At 37.5% G+C, this 18,660-nt stretch overlaps 1 protein-coding gene across 6 annotated transcripts in view; it reads left to right on the top strand.

Moving 5' to 3' along the window:
- The window catches only part of SESTD1 (SEC14 and spectrin domain containing 1), a 136,125-nt gene that overhangs the window by 41,287 nt on the left and 76,178 nt on the right, over positions 1-18,660 (top strand). For 4 of the 6 annotated variants that reach the window (XM_043487737.1, XM_043487736.1, XM_043487739.1 and 1 more), the window contains exons 2-3: positions 6,934-7,025; positions 11,055-11,163. In XM_043487737.1, the coding sequence (XP_043343672.1) occupies positions 6,971-7,025; positions 11,055-11,163 (164 nt within the window). In that variant the 5' untranslated portion in view covers positions 6,934-6,970. Of the gene's footprint in view, positions 1-6,933; positions 7,026-11,054; positions 11,176-18,660 lie in introns of those variants that run through there. The other 2 variants (XM_043487741.1, XM_043487742.1) reach the window with 2 other exon arrangements.

The following is an 18,660-nucleotide window of genomic DNA, read 5'->3' as shown; positions in this document are numbered from 1 at the left end:
TATTCCATTGGCTTCTTTCTACTTGGGTAATGCCATAATAATTTCCATTTTGTGAACAGTTTTCCATATCTTTAGTTAACTTACATTTTTTTAACTTTTCTTTTGTACTATTATACATTTTTAACTTTTTTCCAGTGTGCTGTTTGATATGTACCAAATGTTTTCCATTATATAAACAAAAATTAGGAACCTAATGATACTTTTGTTCAATCGGTTAGACGATTATATGTCTGAATTAGATTTAGCCTGAGATTATCGCAATGAAAGGTGGTATGTATGTCTTTGCTGAATATAGAGTAGGAACACTTCTTTCTAGGATAAAGGTCAGTAGAGAACAGATTTAGTGATGATCCAGAGAAATTTTGAGATAAAGAGGAAAGGAGGAGACACCTACAGCAGATAAAGAGAGGTTGGGATCTAGAAATAAGATCATGAGTCTGTTAGCACATGCTTCCCCTGATGACTGAGACAGCCCTGTTCCGCAGCAGTGAACCCAGCGGACACACCCGTTGCCCTGGGGAAGGAAGCGGCCCAGGCTTCTTGGAGCTCAGTGTGATACTCAGGTTCAAAAGCTGTGGTGAAGAGAGTTCACTTCAGAGAGCCGAGACTCTCTAGCCATGGGGTAGAGCTGGGGATGCCAGAAATGTCTTTACTGGAATTCCATCAGCCTCATTCACTTCTCTAAAGCAGTATTCCTTTTGCTGCCCCAGTTTTGGCGAGGAAGGATTTACTTATGAATTAACACAGATAGGAAAAGCCAAAAATTTGAAAAAGTCATACAATAAAGGACTTTCTGAAGTTGAACCTTCAAAAAATGAAGGTTTACAGTAAGGACTTGGTAGACTAGCTCAAGAGGTGAGGAAGTCCTTAATGAACTGAGTTCCCTTTGTGCATACTCGCGTCTGACTCCTGAGGAGAAGGGGCAGCAAGGGTGATATAGGGGTACTTGCTTGTATTGTTTTTGAAAAGAGTTTTTAAGTGGCAGGCTATCGTTACCATTAGCTTTAAAATTTTTGACATTTAAATACAGTGTAGGACTTTTCAAGTCCCATTGGACCTTTACTGTAGAGTTTTCTTATCTTTCAAAGTAGGTTATGTTTTCATAGAAAACCTGGAACTTTCTCTCTTTCCTTCATCCCTTTCTTCTTTTCTCCCTCCCTCACAGAATAAACTAAGTCCTGACCCTTCTGTAAAAATGCTGTCAAACGAGGATACTTCAGGTTTCAGTTTTATTTAGAAGAATTACTGTTTTGGATAGATCTGTATTGTTGTGAAAGTTAAGCATTTTATCATTTTCATTTGAAGTCTATCTAAAAGGCTTGGGTTTTTTTTTTTTTTTCAGAATTGTCAATGTTATTGTAAACCCAGATTAATAATCATACATTGGCACCTACAGTAACAAAAATGACATGTGTTTTTAACTGTTGATCTGCTTTATTGATATATTTTTGCAAAGTTGAGTAATGTTTTTTTCTGCATAATTTTTCATATGGATATGTAGGGTGATGTGCCCAGCTAGGTAATACTTAGTACCTCTATGGTGTGCTTATTTGTTCTCATCTAAGGTTGCTCTTGCTTTGTAACAATAGTTGAAAGTATTTGTAATCTGAATTTAAGGACAACTGTAGTATTTCCTCTGGAAATAGAAGGCTAAGGGAGCGAGCCTGCATTCTGATTTTGTTCATTGCCATTATGTGTCTACATGATGTAGACTCATTAGAGAAGATTTAGTTAGCCTTCGGCTATCCTAATGGGTTTTCAGTGGTTGTTAAAAATGCTCTTCGAAGAATAACTAAATTTTCCAAATAAACTGGTTGATTTATACTCAGTGAAAGAGGAGTTCCAGTGCACCCATTCATATCATCAATTACAGTCTTATGAAGTGTAATTTGCACAGTCTTGATTAAAAGCCCCGAAATTCTCTTTTCCTGCTGCTTTACACATCCTCTGCTGCCCTCTAACGGCTGCCCATTGGTAGAACCCATTGTGGTCCCCCTTACCATCATCATAGACCTGCCTTTCTCCAGCATCTGGTGGTTATGTAGCTGCTGGATCCCTGGGAAACGGTCCCAGTAGAAGAAGCTGGAAGGAGCTGCTTTGAAGGAGAAGTATGCACATGTGATCTGTGATCATACCACGAGGTGTTGATGGTCAAGTAGTTGTGATGATGTTAGGACTCCTAGGGTGTGTGTTTCACTTTACTGTTCGTAAATTTACTGTTTGTAAATTACTGTTTGTTCTTTTGTTCGTTGATTTATCCATGCATCAATGAAATATATTATGAATGCCAAGGATATCCAGAGCATCTTGCTTTGATTCAATCTAGTAGATGCTTATTGTAGATTTGTTAAGTGAGTGAATGAATGAGTAAATAAATATAAAGATAAATGGGACTTGGTCTCTTCTTGGGGAGGCAAAATATCAGTTTAACTACTTAGTTGCCCCAGCTTTCCTATTTTTTTTTTTAACCTCTTCAAGATTTTAAGATGTTCAAACTAGAAGACAGATACAAATTTCCATTGAAACCTAGTCTCTCTATATTTTTCAGAATTTCTCAGAATTTCTCATCTCTAACTGTAGACGGGCTCTGTTTTCAGATAGGATTTATTTTGCACCCAGGAATGAGAATTTACTTCAATGTTTCTTGCTTTTGGTTGGTGGCAGCATGCAGTCATGGTTGCACATTTTCCTATATATTCACCAGTCTCCAAGGCATCTCACCTGCTATAAACTGGCTTTCTGCTTATTTTATGAATAATAAATTGTGACTTAATTTATCTGGATTGTTTTAAATACCATATATGAAATATGACATGTTTGTGTTAAGCACGTTGTGAATTGTTGAATTTTCTGCTATTTTTTTTAGCCTGCTTCACTTGGCAAGTTATTTTTAAAAATTTATTTTCCTTGCCACTTTCCATTAACTCATATCGGGTATATGCCTGTCATTGACTTCATTCCTTGTTCAAGAAATATTTCACTCAGGTATGTTTAGGTTCAATAAGTTTCTAGTGAAAAATCAGTGATCTGGATCTACCTACTGGAGAAAAGTATGAGCAGATACCCCATATTTAACACTTATTGTGATGATAGCAGTAGATAGTGAAATTTTGCAGGATTTTCTCTTTATTTTGTTTTGTGTTGCGTTGGCTGTGAAGATGTCTTGCGGAATAACCTGAACGATCTTTTTGGCCAACTCAATACGTTAACTATTATATGAACTATATATAAGATAACTATAAATAGGCAGATTTGTTTTTTGTTTGTTTGTTTCTGATGACTGTGCTTGATGGACTTGAAAAATCTTAAATGACTTCTGTAAAACTAGATTTAACTGGAACTAGTAGTACAGTAATCATGACTTTTCATTACCCACCTCTTTTATGATAACAATGAAAGAGATTGGTGGAAAGGAGACTCGAGAAGGGAGGAAAATGTAAAAAGTAAACGTTACCGCTTTCATCTCTGACTGCTTCACATTTTATTCATCAGTTTGATCTTGGCCCACACATCCAAAACCCACATTTCTCATTACTTTAGATTACTTTTTTATCACTTTCAAGATGTTCTTTAAAGAAAAAGGCTTTTGGATTAAACAAAAATCAGTATTTTGCCATGCTGAGGTGGTTTTGTGAAGTCATGGAAAGTTTGGATACAGCATCTATGTCTCAGGAGAGTGATGAAATGTACTATTGCTTCTGGATATTATAGTTTTCCAAGATAAATCTATACCAGAGATTGAACCATCTCCCTTTTGTGCTTTAAGTATGTGGAGAACACAGTGGTGAAAAATTTGGCACTTGTTGGCATAAAATTGATAACCTGACTTGCAAAGCTCACATAACACAGATGTTACTCAAAGGGTCACCTTCAGCTATTATTTCTTATGCCTGAAGAATTCCAGCTTTTCTTTTTTTTTAAGGCACTGATTAGTTGTTGTTTTTAGGGTGCATTTATTTATTATGGCTGTGCTGGGTCTCTGTTGCTGTGTGTGGGCGTTCTCCAGTTGGGGTGAGTGGGGCCCCCTCTCTAGTTGTTGCAGGCGGGCTTCCCAGTGCAGTGGTTTTGCTTGTTGTGGAAAACAGACTTTAGGCATGTGGGCTCAGTAGTTGTGGCTCATGGGTTCTGGAATGCTGGCTCCTGAGCTGTGGGGCACGGGCGTAGTTGTCCCATGGCATGTGGGGTCTTCCTGGACCAAGTATTGAGCCCGTGTCCCCTGCATTGACAGGCAGATTCTTTTCCACTGAGCCACCAGGGAAGCCCTGATTTGTTGGGCTTTATTGTGACAACATTCAGAAAACTAAGATCATGGCATCTGGTCCCATCACCTCATGGGAAATAGATGGGGAGACAGTGGAAACAGTGTCTAAAGTCTCCAAAATCACTGCAGATGGTGATTGCAGCCATGAAATTAAAAGACGCTCACTCCTTGCAAGGAAAGTTATGACCAACCTAGATAGCATATTAAAAAGCACACACATTACTTTGTCGACAAAGGTCTGTCTAGTCAAGGCTATGGTTTTTCCAGTGGTCATGTATGGATGTGAGAGTTGGACTCTGAAGAAAGCTGAGCGCCGAAAAATTGATGCTTTTGAGCTATGGTGTTGGAGAAGACTCTTGAGAGTCCCTTGGACTGCAAGGAGATCCAACCAGTCCATCCTAAAAGAGATCAGTCCTGGGTGTTCATTGGAAGGACTGATGCTGAAACTGAAACTCCAATACTTTGGCCAGCTCATGCGAGCAGTTGACTCATTGGAAAAGACCCTGATGCTGGGAGGGATTGGGGGCAGGAGGAGAAGGGGACGACAGAGGATGAGGTGGCTGGATGGCATCACTGACTCGATGGGCATGGGTTTGGGTAGACTCCGGGAGTTGGTGATGGACAGGGAGGCCTGGCGTGCTGCAGTCCATGGGGTTGCAAAGAGTCGGACATGACTGAGCGACTGAACTGAGCTGATTGTGACAAGGCTTAAAACGTCAGTGTTCATTCAGAATAAGTAACAGCAGAATGGCGGGGGGGGGGCGCCCACAAAGAGCAGTCAGTGGCATTGAGTGATTGCATATATGACCTACCAGACTCTGAATTGCAGTTTTGCTTCCTGTACTGGTCAGGTTTCTCCATTGACTAAAAGAGAAGTCTGCTCTGGTAACTTAAGCAGAAATGGATTCATTAGGAGAATGTTGTATAACTCACAGAATTTATGAGGCTCAGAAAAGTAGGAAGGACCCAAAGGAAGTTGAGAAGTTGTCTGTGCTTATACCATAGGAAAAGTCTGGTTAGGAAGCCAGTTCTATTGATACTTCTATGACTGAGTTGCTCCTGCATCTTCATTACTCCCTCATGTTTGAAATTCCTTTGTGGGAGCATCCCTCTGACAGCCTCGATCAGCAGTTCTCTTTTTTCCTAGGTTTCATGGTGTCTGTGAGTTCAATATTATTTTAATGATAGTTTTTAGTGTGTCTTAATAATGCCCTTTCACCATGTTGACATTTTCACTGATGATACAAAAGTTGGACTCCCATCTTGTTCACTTGGCCGAGTGTCACTGGGTGTTTTCAGGCCTGTTTGATTGGTAAGCTGATGGTGTGATATGGGAACAGTGTTATGGGAACCAGATTCCCAGGGTGTAAGTCCTAACATCTCAACTTACTAGGTTTGAGATGGTGGGCCACGTTTAACTTCTCTCAACTCCAGTTTACTTTTCTGTAAAATGGGATTAATAATAGTACTTACTTTATGGAAATGTTGTGAGGAATAATCAAGTTAACACAAGTAAATCAGAACAGTGTGTGCCTTGTAATAATCGCTTGCTAAATGTTAGCATTCATAATCATTGTTATCCAATGTTCACATCTGATCTTTGACAAGCTGATCACAAGAGAAAGGAGCTTAGACATGAGCCTGAGCTGTCTGCTTCTTGTAGAGCTGAAGAAAAGACTCATCAGATCAAGATACTGATCTAGAAACATGAAGTGCTGCTATTTTAGGTTAAAAATGTAAAACATCAACTTTCCCCTCATTCTTTCTACTGTTTGTATGTTAGCCTGAGCTGATGTAGAACAAAAATGAATGACCAAATTGCAAACAAATATTCAAGGGTAAAACTTGAAGAGAACATATCATGTTTCTTTGACAACATGTTTTCTTTTGTGGGCAGGTGCCAATAGTAGTGATTTTTTGTTTGTTTGTTTAGTTGTATATGCAAAAACTGTAAAATAATACACTTCTTTTAAGTAGTCATGCTTAAATAGTCATTATCTGACAAGTGTTAAGACTACATTTCTTTCTCCAAATAATCTCGGATTTCTTTTCAAAAGACTACTTTTTTTAGGATAAGGCTGTGACTTGAGTTTTTTGCTTTAGCTGAAAGCACAGAGCTTGAAATGGAATAGGTTTATAGCAAGTATTTGCTGAGTAAGTAATGTTTTGGTTTTCCGGTACTTATAAAAGTTACCTTTACGCAATATTATAGTCTGTGAAGTGTGCAGTAACATGTCCAGAAAAACAATTGTACCTTAATTAAAAATATTTTATTGCTGAAAACGGCTGAACATCATCCGAGCCTTCAGTGAATTGTAATATTTCTGGTGTGATACCATCAAAGATCACTGATCACAGACCACCATTATAAATTAGTAATAGTGAGAAATAATAGTAATAGCGAGAAACTTTAGTAATAGTGAGCAACTTTGAAATGTTGCAGGAATTACCAAAATGTGACACAGCAATCAGGAAATATGCAAATACTTGTGAAAAAATGGCATCAATAGACTTGCTTAATACAGGGTTACCACAAGCCTTCAATTTGTAAAAAAAAAAAAAAAAAAAAAAAAAAGTACAATAAAGTGAAGCATAATAAAAATGTATGCCTGGATATATTTCATGGAGTAATTAATACTATGCAGTTGACATTTAACTTTCTGTGTTTTCAGAGAGGAAAATTTACTGGAGGAAGTTTACTGGAGTAAAATGGAGGCCTCAGTAATATTACCCATTTTGAAGAAAAAACTAGCCTTTCTTTCAGGTATGTTTCTTCTTAAAATTGGAAGTATTTGATGTATAAACTTATGTAATCTTTTTTCTTTGATAAAGCAGAAATCCATTTCCTTTTTCTATGAAAGTTCTGTTTTAAAGGTATTTCTGAGACACCTTTTACTCAGAATGGATAGCAGTGAAAGCCAACTATGTCACTTTTGGTGCTTGGCAGGCCAGTTTTTATTCTCTTCTGTAATTTGATTAAAATGACCTCTCTAAGGTAGATATCATGATGTCTCACTTCTCGTATGAAAAATGAAATAATTAATACAGGCTGAGAATAATTGACTACCCAGCATCTAACTTACTGTTTCTGAAATATAGAGTAATTTATTTTTGTGATATCCTCTGTCCTAGCTTTTGTCTTCCATCTTTCTAGGAAGAAGAGTTATGAAATATAAGTTACATGGTTTTCTGTTTTTACTACTTGAACTTGGTTTATACAGGCTTGAATTTACCTTCAGTTATTAACCCAAAGGCTGCATCAACTAAGAAGAGACAAAGAGAAGCGTTGAGATGTTTTACTAGTGCGAAAGCAGTGGTAACGCTGGGTGTAGCAACTTTATGGAATTTTGGATCATTGAGTAAATTTGCACCTGCTTTAGAATAGGCACTGTGGCCCACCTGTTGAAGATCAGTTAAATTATTTTATTTTGTTTTTTCTGTCTTATTCTCTTTAGGTTCTATCAGAATTGTCTTGATATTGAGACTACTGTGTCCTTTTTCAATGTATATTGTATCTCTGTGATTGGCATGTTTTTCTAATGTACGTTATAAAGGACAAAGATTTTGAATTTCATTAGTAATATTGCTTCTCTAATATGTGTTTCTTTTTTTTTTTTTTAATTTTTTTATTAGTTGGAGGCTAATTACTTCACAACATTTCAGTGGGTTTTGTCATACATTGATATGAATCAGCCATAGATTTACACTTATTCCCCATCCCGATCCCCCCTCCCACCTCCCTCTCCACCCGATTCCTCTGGGTCTTCCCAGTGTACCAGGCCAAGGTTGTTTCTTTTTTTTAAAAAAAATAAACTTTCTCCCTTATCAGTTGACACTTAAATGTTTTCTCTATTTTTTTATGAGATGAGTGGTGGTATAGGAAGCATTCTTAACAGTTTGTGAGTCTTGTGCAAGATCAGCAGTATGAATTCCTCCTAATGGAAGTGTTAAAGAGAATTTACATTTAAATTTGTGTTACATCTTGTCAGATTGCCCTTTAAGAATATTGTTTCAATTGTTATTTCTTTTCTCTCATCAGTGTATGAAAATAGAATAGACCCACAGATGTAAAAATAGACCCACAGATGTAAAAAACAAATTTGCAGTTACCAAAAGGGAAAGGGGAAGGATAAGTTTGACATTTGGAATTAAGAGATACACACTACTATATATGAAATACATAAACCACAAGCTCCTCCTGTGTAGCCCAAAGAACTATATTCAATATTTTAAAATAACCTATAAGGGAAAATAATCTGAAAGAGAATAGATATATATGTGTATAACTAAATCACTTGGCTGTGTGTCTAAAACACTGTACATCAACTATACTTCAATTTAAAAAAATGCTTATTTGCCCATATTGTTGCAGAAAAAAAAAAACTTTATCAGTGATATTTTTGCATTCTTATTACATTTGTCTCTGCAGCATTTGACCCTGGTTACCATACCCAACTTGAAAGGATTTTTCTTCTTGGCATGTGCCTTCTTTTGCATTTACACTGGTGATTATTTTATTGTCCTGTAGTGAAAGCTGAGGGCATAAGGTTAAATGTAGTGCTAAATGTTAGACCTGTCGTCTGCAGGCAATTTCACAGTGGTTTAGAGTGCTACACTTCAGATATGAACCTTTTTGTAGATTTGGTTTAATGTAAGGATAAAGCTTAGTGGTTTTTGAGGAGCAGATGAAACTTTTCTGAACCCAATCCCTCTTGACTTTCTCTCACTCACTCACTCACTTCAGTTGCTCAGTTGTGTCCGACTCTTTGTGACCCCATGAACAGCAGCACGCCAGGCCTCCCTGTCCATCACCAACTCCCGGAGCCCACTCACACTCATGTCCATCGAGTCGGTGATGCCATCCAGCCATCTCATCCTCTGTCCCCTTCTCCTCCTGTCCCCAATCCCTCCCAGCATCAGGGTCTTTTCCAATGAGTCAACTGCTCGCATGAGCTGGCCAAAGTATTGGAGTTTCAGCTTCAGCATCAGTCCTTCCAATGAACACCCAGGACTGATCTCCTTCAGGATGGACTGGTTGGATCTCCTTGCAGTCCAAGGGACTCTCGAGAGTCTTCTCCAACACCACAGTTCAAAAGCATCAATTCTTCAGTGCTCAGCTTTCTTCACTGTCCAACTCACATCCATACATGACCACTGGAAAAACCATAGCCTTGACAAGATGGACCTTTGTTGGTAAAATAATGTCTGTGCTTTTTAATATGCTATCCAGGTTGGTCATAACTTTCCTTCCAAGGAGTAAATGTCTTTTAATTTCATGACTGCAGTCACCATCTGCAGTTATTTTGGAGCCCCCAAAAATAAAGTCTGACACTGTTTCCACTGTTTCCCATGAAGTGACTTTCTCTACTGACTGTTAATTATTTCGGTCAGTAATATTCAAGCTTTTTGAATAATAGAGAAAAAATTTTCAAACCAACTTAGTCCTTCAGAGAATAGTTTGAAAACTATGGGTGCAGTTCTTTAAAAAAAAAAAAGAAAAAAAAAACTTGTAAACAAAAAACATTTGCAGTAAGGCACTACTGATTATCTACTAAGTTAACCGTTTGAAATTGCCATTTATTGAGATTAAACAAAGTGCTTGAATATCAGTAATTTATATGGTTAACCTGATAAAAGATCATTTATGCTTTTACTTCGTAAATTGTATCCATGTTATTCATAGGATGGAGAAGGAAATGGCAGCCCACTCCAGTATTCTTGCTGGAGAATGCCATGGTCAGAGGAGCCTGGCAGACTACAGCTCACGGGGTTACAAAGAGTCAGACATGACTGAGTGACTAACACTACACTTTATTCATAGGAATCATTATTTTTTTTCATTTCACTTCTTTCAGTTTTTAGTGAAAGAGATCATATAAAATTGTTTCCTTTAGTATTTACTGGTTTTTACATTTCTAAAATTGCTATAAATGTCGGTTGGGTTAAAAGATGGACTTCAGTGTGAAAACCAGTCATGTGGGGAGCTTTGAAGGAAGCTGTGTGTATATAAAGTACTAGTTATATTTCCGTGTTTATGGAAAATCAATGAGGACTTGAATGTCTGTGAAATGCACATACACTCCACTTCCTGGCTTTCAGGCTTCTATATGCAGGTCCTATACACTCCTCTCAGCTGGACAGCGCTTTCCCTTTATTGCCTCATGAACAGAGAATCCTATGTGACCTTTGTGAGTTACCTCAGATCATTCCTGTCACAGAATGCTCTTTTGGCTAGGTCTATAAATTCTATCCATTTTTCTTAAGTTTTTAACTTTTCTATGAACCATTATACATTTATTACGGCTTTTGTGTTCTCCAATTTCTAAATCCCTATTTATAATATTTTATATTTTGTACAGCACAGCCTAGCAAGCTGTCATATTTCATACTATTATTTCTTATGACTTAAAATTTTTCTTCCTAGGTTGATTAGAAATTTATTTTGTCTTACTTGTAAATACTTACTGTGCTGGGCACACAACAGGTGTTTGATGAATTGATTACAATCATGAGTAGATTGAATGGAAGAAATTAAGCAAAACGGTAATTGCTATGTTTAAGTGAAGACTTCATGGGTGCATTTTTTTCCTCTCATTTTTTTCTAAAGTTTGTATAATTTTACTGCACTACTATAAACATTTATAATATATAAAATAAACAGCCATTATATAGTTTTTTACTTATGTCTTAACCTTGAAATTGTTTTTGTAACTTTGAACTCAAGTATATATTATTCATTTAGTGCTTCAGTATCTCTTACATGTTAAATTTACATATTTTTTTTCTTTAATAGGAGGAAAGGACAGACGAAGTGGCCTCATTCTGACAATTCCATTATGCCTAGAACAGACAAATATGGATGAGCTGAGTGTCACCTTAGACTACCTACTCAGCATTCCAAGGTGACTCTAAAGGTGTCTTTTCTTAAATTTCAGTATGTTTTCATTTATTTACTAATGATTCCTGCCATTGTTAAACTATAGTTTGTTGTCTTATTTGCTTTTATTATCAGTGAAATTATAGTCAAAACACGAGAATCAATAGTATGTAATGCCATAGCAGATGAAATAAAGACATTTTATGTTTCTGATACCCTGAATGATAACAGATTTCTAAAATGTGTGTGCTGTCACCTTTTAAGGAATCCAGAGATTGAGCGTCTGTCTATGTACCATGTAATTTGAGAAAACTTAGAAAAGTGAATCTTGTATTTAGGAAACCATTTAGATATAGCTGAGCCTCTGGTGGCTCAGACAATAAAGAGTCTGCCTGCAGTGTGGGAGACCTGGGTTCGATCCCTGTGTCGGGAAGGAAATGGCAACCCACTCCAGGATTTTTACCTGGAGAATCCCATGGACATGGGGTTGCAAAGAGTCAGACACGACTGAGCGACTTCACTTTCACTTTCTTTAGATGTAACTATATAGATATAAATATATCTGTGTTTTTAATATATTGGATGAAGGCTGTTTGGAGTTAAAAACATTTTTAAAAATGCAGAAATGTTTATATTTTAATCCAAAGAGGTTGGATTTTTAATTTTTGTATTTCTTGGGTGAAGACAAACCTTAACCCTTTGTATATGCTTGAGCCTACCCATCACTACAACAGCAACAGACAAACCCCTCCCCCTTCCCTTCCCACATGTGATATTTGGGGGCTGAAGTCGGACTGCACATTAGACTCATCTGGAGATTTTTTTCAAAATTTTTATGCCTGAGCATCCACCTCCAGAGAGTCTGCTTCAGTTGTTCCTGGGAATCCTGCTTATCAGAAAAAAAATTCTTTTAAGTTTCCCAGACAATTCTTATATGCAGTCAGAGTTGCAAACCATTGCAGTAATGAGGGCAGATTTTTTATGTGTGTTTGTAGAATGTAGAGGTGGTAAAAGGAATAGTTATCTCTTAAATAATGCTGATAAGCTTCAGATAGTGCATTTTAAACATTTTAGTCAGAGCAGACAATTCTTTATATCTTTTTCCTGTACTTGAATTATTGACATAATAAATTATTTAATTTTAAACCACTTTGCAGAATACAGGGTTAAAATGGTGTTTTAGAACAGCTGACTTTAATCCCATCTGCTTCCAATATTGGTCTATAATGTAATGATTCTGTTGCTGAATGTTTTTCCAATATTAGGGTAATAGAGGTCTCCAGGTAAAAATTTTCAACTTTTTTGTTTTTGCTTTCTGGAAAGGAAAGTTATCAGACCTCACAATGGAAGTACTAAATAACCTTGCTAATTCTCTGAGCTGCTGACTGCTAATTTGTATTATTCCCCATTAGATTGCGAACTGCTTTTTAGGTAAACAACACTGGGTAAATATATAACTGGCAAATTATCAAAAAAATATTCATGGTTTCATAGGTGGTTAAAAGTGCTGAGGGAACTTAGAGACCATCTGAACCAACTGCCTTATTTTCTAATTGAGGGAATTGAGACTCAGAAGTTAGTCACTTGCCCAGGATTACACAGTCAATTAACAGTAGAGCTGGGGTTAGAATCCACAGTTCCTGACAGCAAGCCAGAGCTCTTCATAGTTCAAATGAATAGAATAGTGTGTAGTTGCATCTCACCCGAGGTGAGATTCTAAAGTATGGAATGTAATGCAAAAATTACTGATAGTCAAAATTATCCTTGAAAAATGCCTAAGTAAGAATTAGAGACTTAGATGAACTATTTTTTTTGTAACATGCTAGGTTTTCATCCAGAATTAGAACATGTCATGGAGACTAAGTTCCAGAAGACACAGTTGGCTTGTGGTTAGGTCTGTGATAAGAAAGTGCACACCGGTATATACTAGGGTCACACTCAGCCTCCCAGGATGTTCATACTATACGAGGCACTGGGTAACGGAGGCTAAGGGACCAGCGGTTTCACTCATGTCTCCTGTGTTTTCACTCTGGGTGTGCAAACAAGTACAGTAGAGGGCAAAATAGCCTACACTATTTAAACGTTCTCTTTCTCTCTTTCATTTTTGTATAGGTATGGTGGCTCAGCGGTCAGGAATCCACCTGCCAGTGCAAGATACCCAGGTTTGATCCCGGGGTCGGGAAGATCCCCTGGAGAAGGAAATAGCAACCCATTCCTGTATTCTTGCCTGGGAAATCCCATAGACGGCGGAGCCTGGTGGGCTACCATTCATGGGGTCACAAAGAGTCGGACGTGACTTTGCAACTAAACAACAACAATACATATAATACTGTGCATGCTGAGTCCCTTTAGTTGTGTCCAACTCTTTGTGACCCTGTAGATCGTAGCCTGCCAGGCTTCTCTGTCCATGTGATTCTCCAGGCAAGAATATTGGAGTGGGTTTCTGTGCCCTTCTCCAGGGCATCTTTCCGACCCAGGGATCAAACCTGGGTCTTAGTCTCTTAGTCTGTTAGTGTCTCTTAGTCTCCTGAATTGGCAGGTGGGTTCTTTACTACTAGCTCTACCTGGGAAGCCCACATATAATACTATTTCAGTGTAAATTATGAATCAGTTTCTGCATACATACACATACCTACCTGCCAGCTAATAGAGAAAATATAAGTTGAAATAAGGTGAAAGAATTTAATTTAGCAAGACAAAATAGAGATATGGGTACTTTATTTTTGATCATTGTTCTGCTAAATTTTGACTTCAAATATTTGCAAATGCTCTGAATTTTTAGCCTTCTGCTTTTTTGGACCAACCTCCTATAACTTTGGCTTTTAAAAACAGTTGACAACTTTAATCAGTACTTGGCTATTTTATTATGAGCTCAAGTGTTTTTGAGCCCTTCTTTGCAAGCCGGAAGAGTAATTTATTAGGTATAATCTTAAAAAGTGGCTTTTCTCCTTCAGAATGCCTACCATTCAAAACTACTTTTAAATTGTGTTTTGAGAAGTTTCAAATATACAGAAGAGTTGAAGGAACTGTGCAGTAAACATCATTATGCCCATCACTTAGAAGCCTGCACCCAGTGTTGTAATACTTTATCATGTAGCTATGTGTTTATCCACGCCTCTTTCCATCCCAGAACTGTTTTTAAGTGTACCCTATCAGATCGGGCTCAGCCTAGGTCTAGAAGGATTTTCCTTTATTTAGTATATCTGCATTTTTATGTGTGTGACTTGCTTGTTTCTCCAAGCCCCTGCTGTTAAAGTTTAGCTCCTTTCAATTGCTGATGTCTCTGGGCAGCTTCAGCAATGTAACTAGCTAATGTGGCCTCTTCTTTATAGGGGATGTCGAAAAGGAGTCTGTCTTTGCAGTGAAAATGTTAGCATTTTGAATATTACTAAAAGTTATTTAAAAATGGAAAGGAGCTATTCGGTTTCTTATCTATGAAAGTTAAAGTCGCTCAGTTGTGTCCGTCTCCTTGTGACCCCATGGACTCTACAGTCCATGGAATTCTCTAGGCCAGAATACTGGAGTGGGTAGCCTTTCCTTCTCCAGGGGATCTTCCCAAGCCAGGGATTGAACCCAGGTTTCCTGCATTGCAGGCGGATTCTTTACCAGCAGAGCCACAAGGGAAGCCCTTCTTATCCGTATTTTATGCTTGTTTTAACGACCAGGGGCCGGGTGTGATACATACCTATTTCAAATGGGTAACCCAGCACCATTGAAAATGAGAACATTTCCTGATTCTTCGTCACACACAGTTAGCCCCTAAGCTGTTTTTTTTTTTTGTTCCAGACTCTTGATCAGAGGGGCTGAGAAGAAAGGAGAGGTTCAGGTTAATCATTGACTTCCCAGATGGCGCAGTGATAAAGAATCTGCCTGCCAATGTAGGAGACACAGGAGATGTGGATTGATCCCTGGGTTGGGAAGATCCCCTGGAGGAGGTCATGGCAACCTACTCTAGTGTTCCTCCCTGGAAAATTCTTTGGATAGAGGAGCCTGTTAGGCTTCAGTCCATAGGCTTGCAAAGAGTTGAACAAAGCCGAGCAACTGAGCATACAGTCATGACCTGAATACTAAGTTTATGTTCAGGTCTGTGTGAAGTTCAAGACTGACCATTACTGCCCCATTTTCTATAAAGGATTTTTAATAAAAAATAATATAGACTGAAACAGTTGGACCAACCTGAGTGCTAAGTTTTAGGAGAGGTAAATGGAGTTTTTCATTTGTTTTTCCAGCAATTGCTGTACATTTTAAAAATAAACAACATGATCAGAAATTGAATCCATGATTCAGAAAGCAGAATCAAATTCAAGGTTCCCTTAGGGAGGTAAAGACAAGACATATAAATTAATTTGCAAATCTTTTCAGTAAAAAAGTAAATACTGAGGTTAGCTTTATCTCATTTCTTTTTATATTTCAAAATTTTACATCAGAAGCATGTTTACTTTCAAAGTATAAAATGAAATTTGTTTCAGTACTGTTACACAAAGTATGATAATAGATAACTGAGACTGCCTGCTTTTTAAAAGGGTTTCCCAGGTGACTTAGTGTTAAACACTAAGGTCTCCTGCAATACAGGAGACCTAGGTTCAACCCCTGGCTGGGAAAGATACCCTGGAGAAGGAAATGGGAACCCACCCCAATATTCTTGCCTAGAAAATGTCATAGACAGAGGAGCCTGGAGGGCTACAATCCATGGGGTCCCAGAGTCAGACATGAGATAGCCACTGAGCACACATGCACACGTTTTAGAAACATATGACAAAACATATATATCAGTGTTTCTCAACCATTTTTTGTTATTGTTGTCTTTGTGAGGAGCCCTTTTAGACACTTTTTCCTATTCACTTCTGCTTGATATAGAGTTCACTGTTTAATCAGTCAGTTATTAGATTGCAGAGTTATGTTTTCTTTATCCCCATGTCCACAATGCCAATAAAATGATTTGGATACCTTAAGTGTTTCTTATATGGATACTGAAGGAACCAACCAGAATGAAGTCATGGAAGCTCCCCAAAATACATCATGAAAGGAGCTATAACAGCTGTGTAGTTCTTACTTAGAATAGTGAAATTATAATTTGAATCCCATATAGGTAGTTTCATAATTGCCAGAATTCTATGGGGTATATATTCTATGCATTCAGAATGAAAAAATATCTTTGGGCATTTTTATTCAAAGAAGATCTTACAGACAATCTAAATTTATAAGAGTTAGAAGTCGAGACTCCCAACCTTTTCTGCTCATCGTTGCCTTCTCAGATTCCACTTCTACTGCAGTGGCCCCTCTACAGAGCACTTAGAAGATAATTTGAATATGTATGGAACACTGATTGGTCACTGGTTTGTCTTAGACTTTAGAAAGCTCAGTATAGTCTGCGAGTGTGCCTTGGATGGCTCTTTTCTATTTTTTGTTTTTTATGGGGCATGCTTCTAAGAAAGTTTGAGCCAATGCCTTCCTTTCTTCCTTAGCAAAAAAGCACTTCAGGCAAATGAAGTATAATTGTGTTGACCTACTGTAGTTAAGTGCTCTGGACATACTTTATGCTATTGATGACTGCTTTTTTAATATTAATTTCATTCATTCAGTGAATATGTATTGAAAACTTAGATTGTCCCATTTTAAAATGTGACAGCTAGGTTAGTATTTCCTTTCTTTGCCATGAATTTTTAAATTTGTTGTCTTCTCTGTTCCCTTATGCTTACGTTCACATCGAGGGATGGCTTGGTGGTCAGGCTGGACTAGTACAGCGGTATCCAGGCTAATTTCTCTATCTCCAGTCTCTCCCCAGTTTGTACACAAGAACAAAATTAATTTTGCCAAAACAACAGTTCTGTCATCCTTCTCAGTTTTCTAGACCTCCTCTTTTCACACAATGAACTTTAATTCAATAGTCTGTTTATTTTGTTGATACAAAGTGCAGACATTGTTCACCATGCTTTGTGAAGACAAAAAAGACTAGGTCTGCACTCTAGATGAGGGTCTTTCAGTCTTCTCAACTGCTTTGCCAAGACTGTGTGTGGTTTAACCCACCCTTTCAGTTCCTGTTTCTTGAGTGCTTATTTATCATGCAAGACACTTTCATATCACTTGCATTAACTCAATCTTCAAAATAATAATATTATCACTGTTTCATACATGAAAAAATTGAGGGCAGAGAAATTAAGAAATTTCCCCAAATTGATGAGGTCCCTTTGCTTATATTCCTCTTGCTTGTTTCCTTTTATGTTAATTTGTGTTAGCTGCTTATATAGGTATTTCCCAGAATCTGCCAGCATTTCTTCAGACTTACAGCACTTGCCATTTCTGACTTTAGGCATTTAGTCATAATGTCTTTAGTGATAATTCTTGAAATTTTCCACTTATTATTTGTCTTACATTTTAAAAAATTTCAAAGATGCATGTTGCTTCCCTTGTAACATTAAAAAGGTAATGTCAGTGAATAGAGAGTGGATGCTAACTAAAATACTTTGCTCCCCACCTTTTCACCTTTCTAAATGATCTTAAGCTTAATGGGAGAAACTGTCTTATAATGTGTATTTTTCACAGCCCTGTGCGGCCCCTCGTAGTTAGTGATCCGTAGCCAGTGGCCGTGGGTTTCTGCTCTTGTCTGACTACTTCACTTTCTTAGGAGCTCTGTGTACTCGGGCTGACAGAGCATTCTCACAGCATCTTACATTTCAAACACGTAGAAGTTGCAGCTCAGTAGAAGCCATTTTGATGGAAACAACTCTGTCTAGGCTTGTCTTGCTTTCCTTTGAGAACACTATATTTGAAATGGACCTGAGAATTGACTTATGGATGATAAAGTACATTAGTTTACTTATGGATGATTGGGATGCATACGTGAAAAGAATATTCCGTACTTAAAGAAATAATAGGTAACAGTAAGTCATTTAATTCTCATAACAGCCCTGTGAGACAATCACTGTTATCCTTGGCTGCCCTGTCTTACAGATAGGGAACTGAGGCTTAGAAAGTGTGTGGAATTTAAGTATCTTGATCAAGAACCTGTGGCAAGTTAGGATGTGGACCTGGTGGCCTAACTAAAGCCTGTGTTTCTAGTCACGTACTCACCTCTGTTACAATCACAATGCCATTGTGATTGAAAACTCTAGTAATCATTTACATTTAACCTGCATCTATCACAACTGAGAATTGACATATAAAGGTAACTGTGGTGAACATAGTTGAACATAATGGAAATCTTTCAGATCTTTTTGTTTTAACATTTTCTTTCAACCGTGTATTCAAGGTACATTTAAAATCATAGCATTTTTCTAGCTCACAGGGAAATTGTTGATCATCCGGTTATAGAATCATGGAATGTCAGGATTGGAACGTACCTAAACTAATCTAGACCAACATCTTCTATAATCTAGACTAACACTTTAGCCATACTTAAATCCTCTTTATGGAAATGCTGCCAAGTAATTGCCCAGGTTAATCTAATTCTGTAGAGTCACCATTTATAGAAGTTACCTTTCTGTTTCTCTCAAGTTTTGTTTTTGTTTTTTTTTTTTTTTTT

The sequence above is a fragment of the Cervus canadensis genome, chromosome 15 (assembly GCF_019320065.1).
Source record: "Cervus canadensis isolate Bull #8, Minnesota chromosome 15, ASM1932006v1, whole genome shotgun sequence".
NCBI classification, from domain to species: domain Eukaryota; kingdom Metazoa; phylum Chordata; class Mammalia; order Artiodactyla; family Cervidae; genus Cervus; species Cervus canadensis.
The sequence above is the reverse complement of the archived record's forward strand: the minus strand, read 5'-3'. Positions and strand labels throughout refer to the sequence as shown.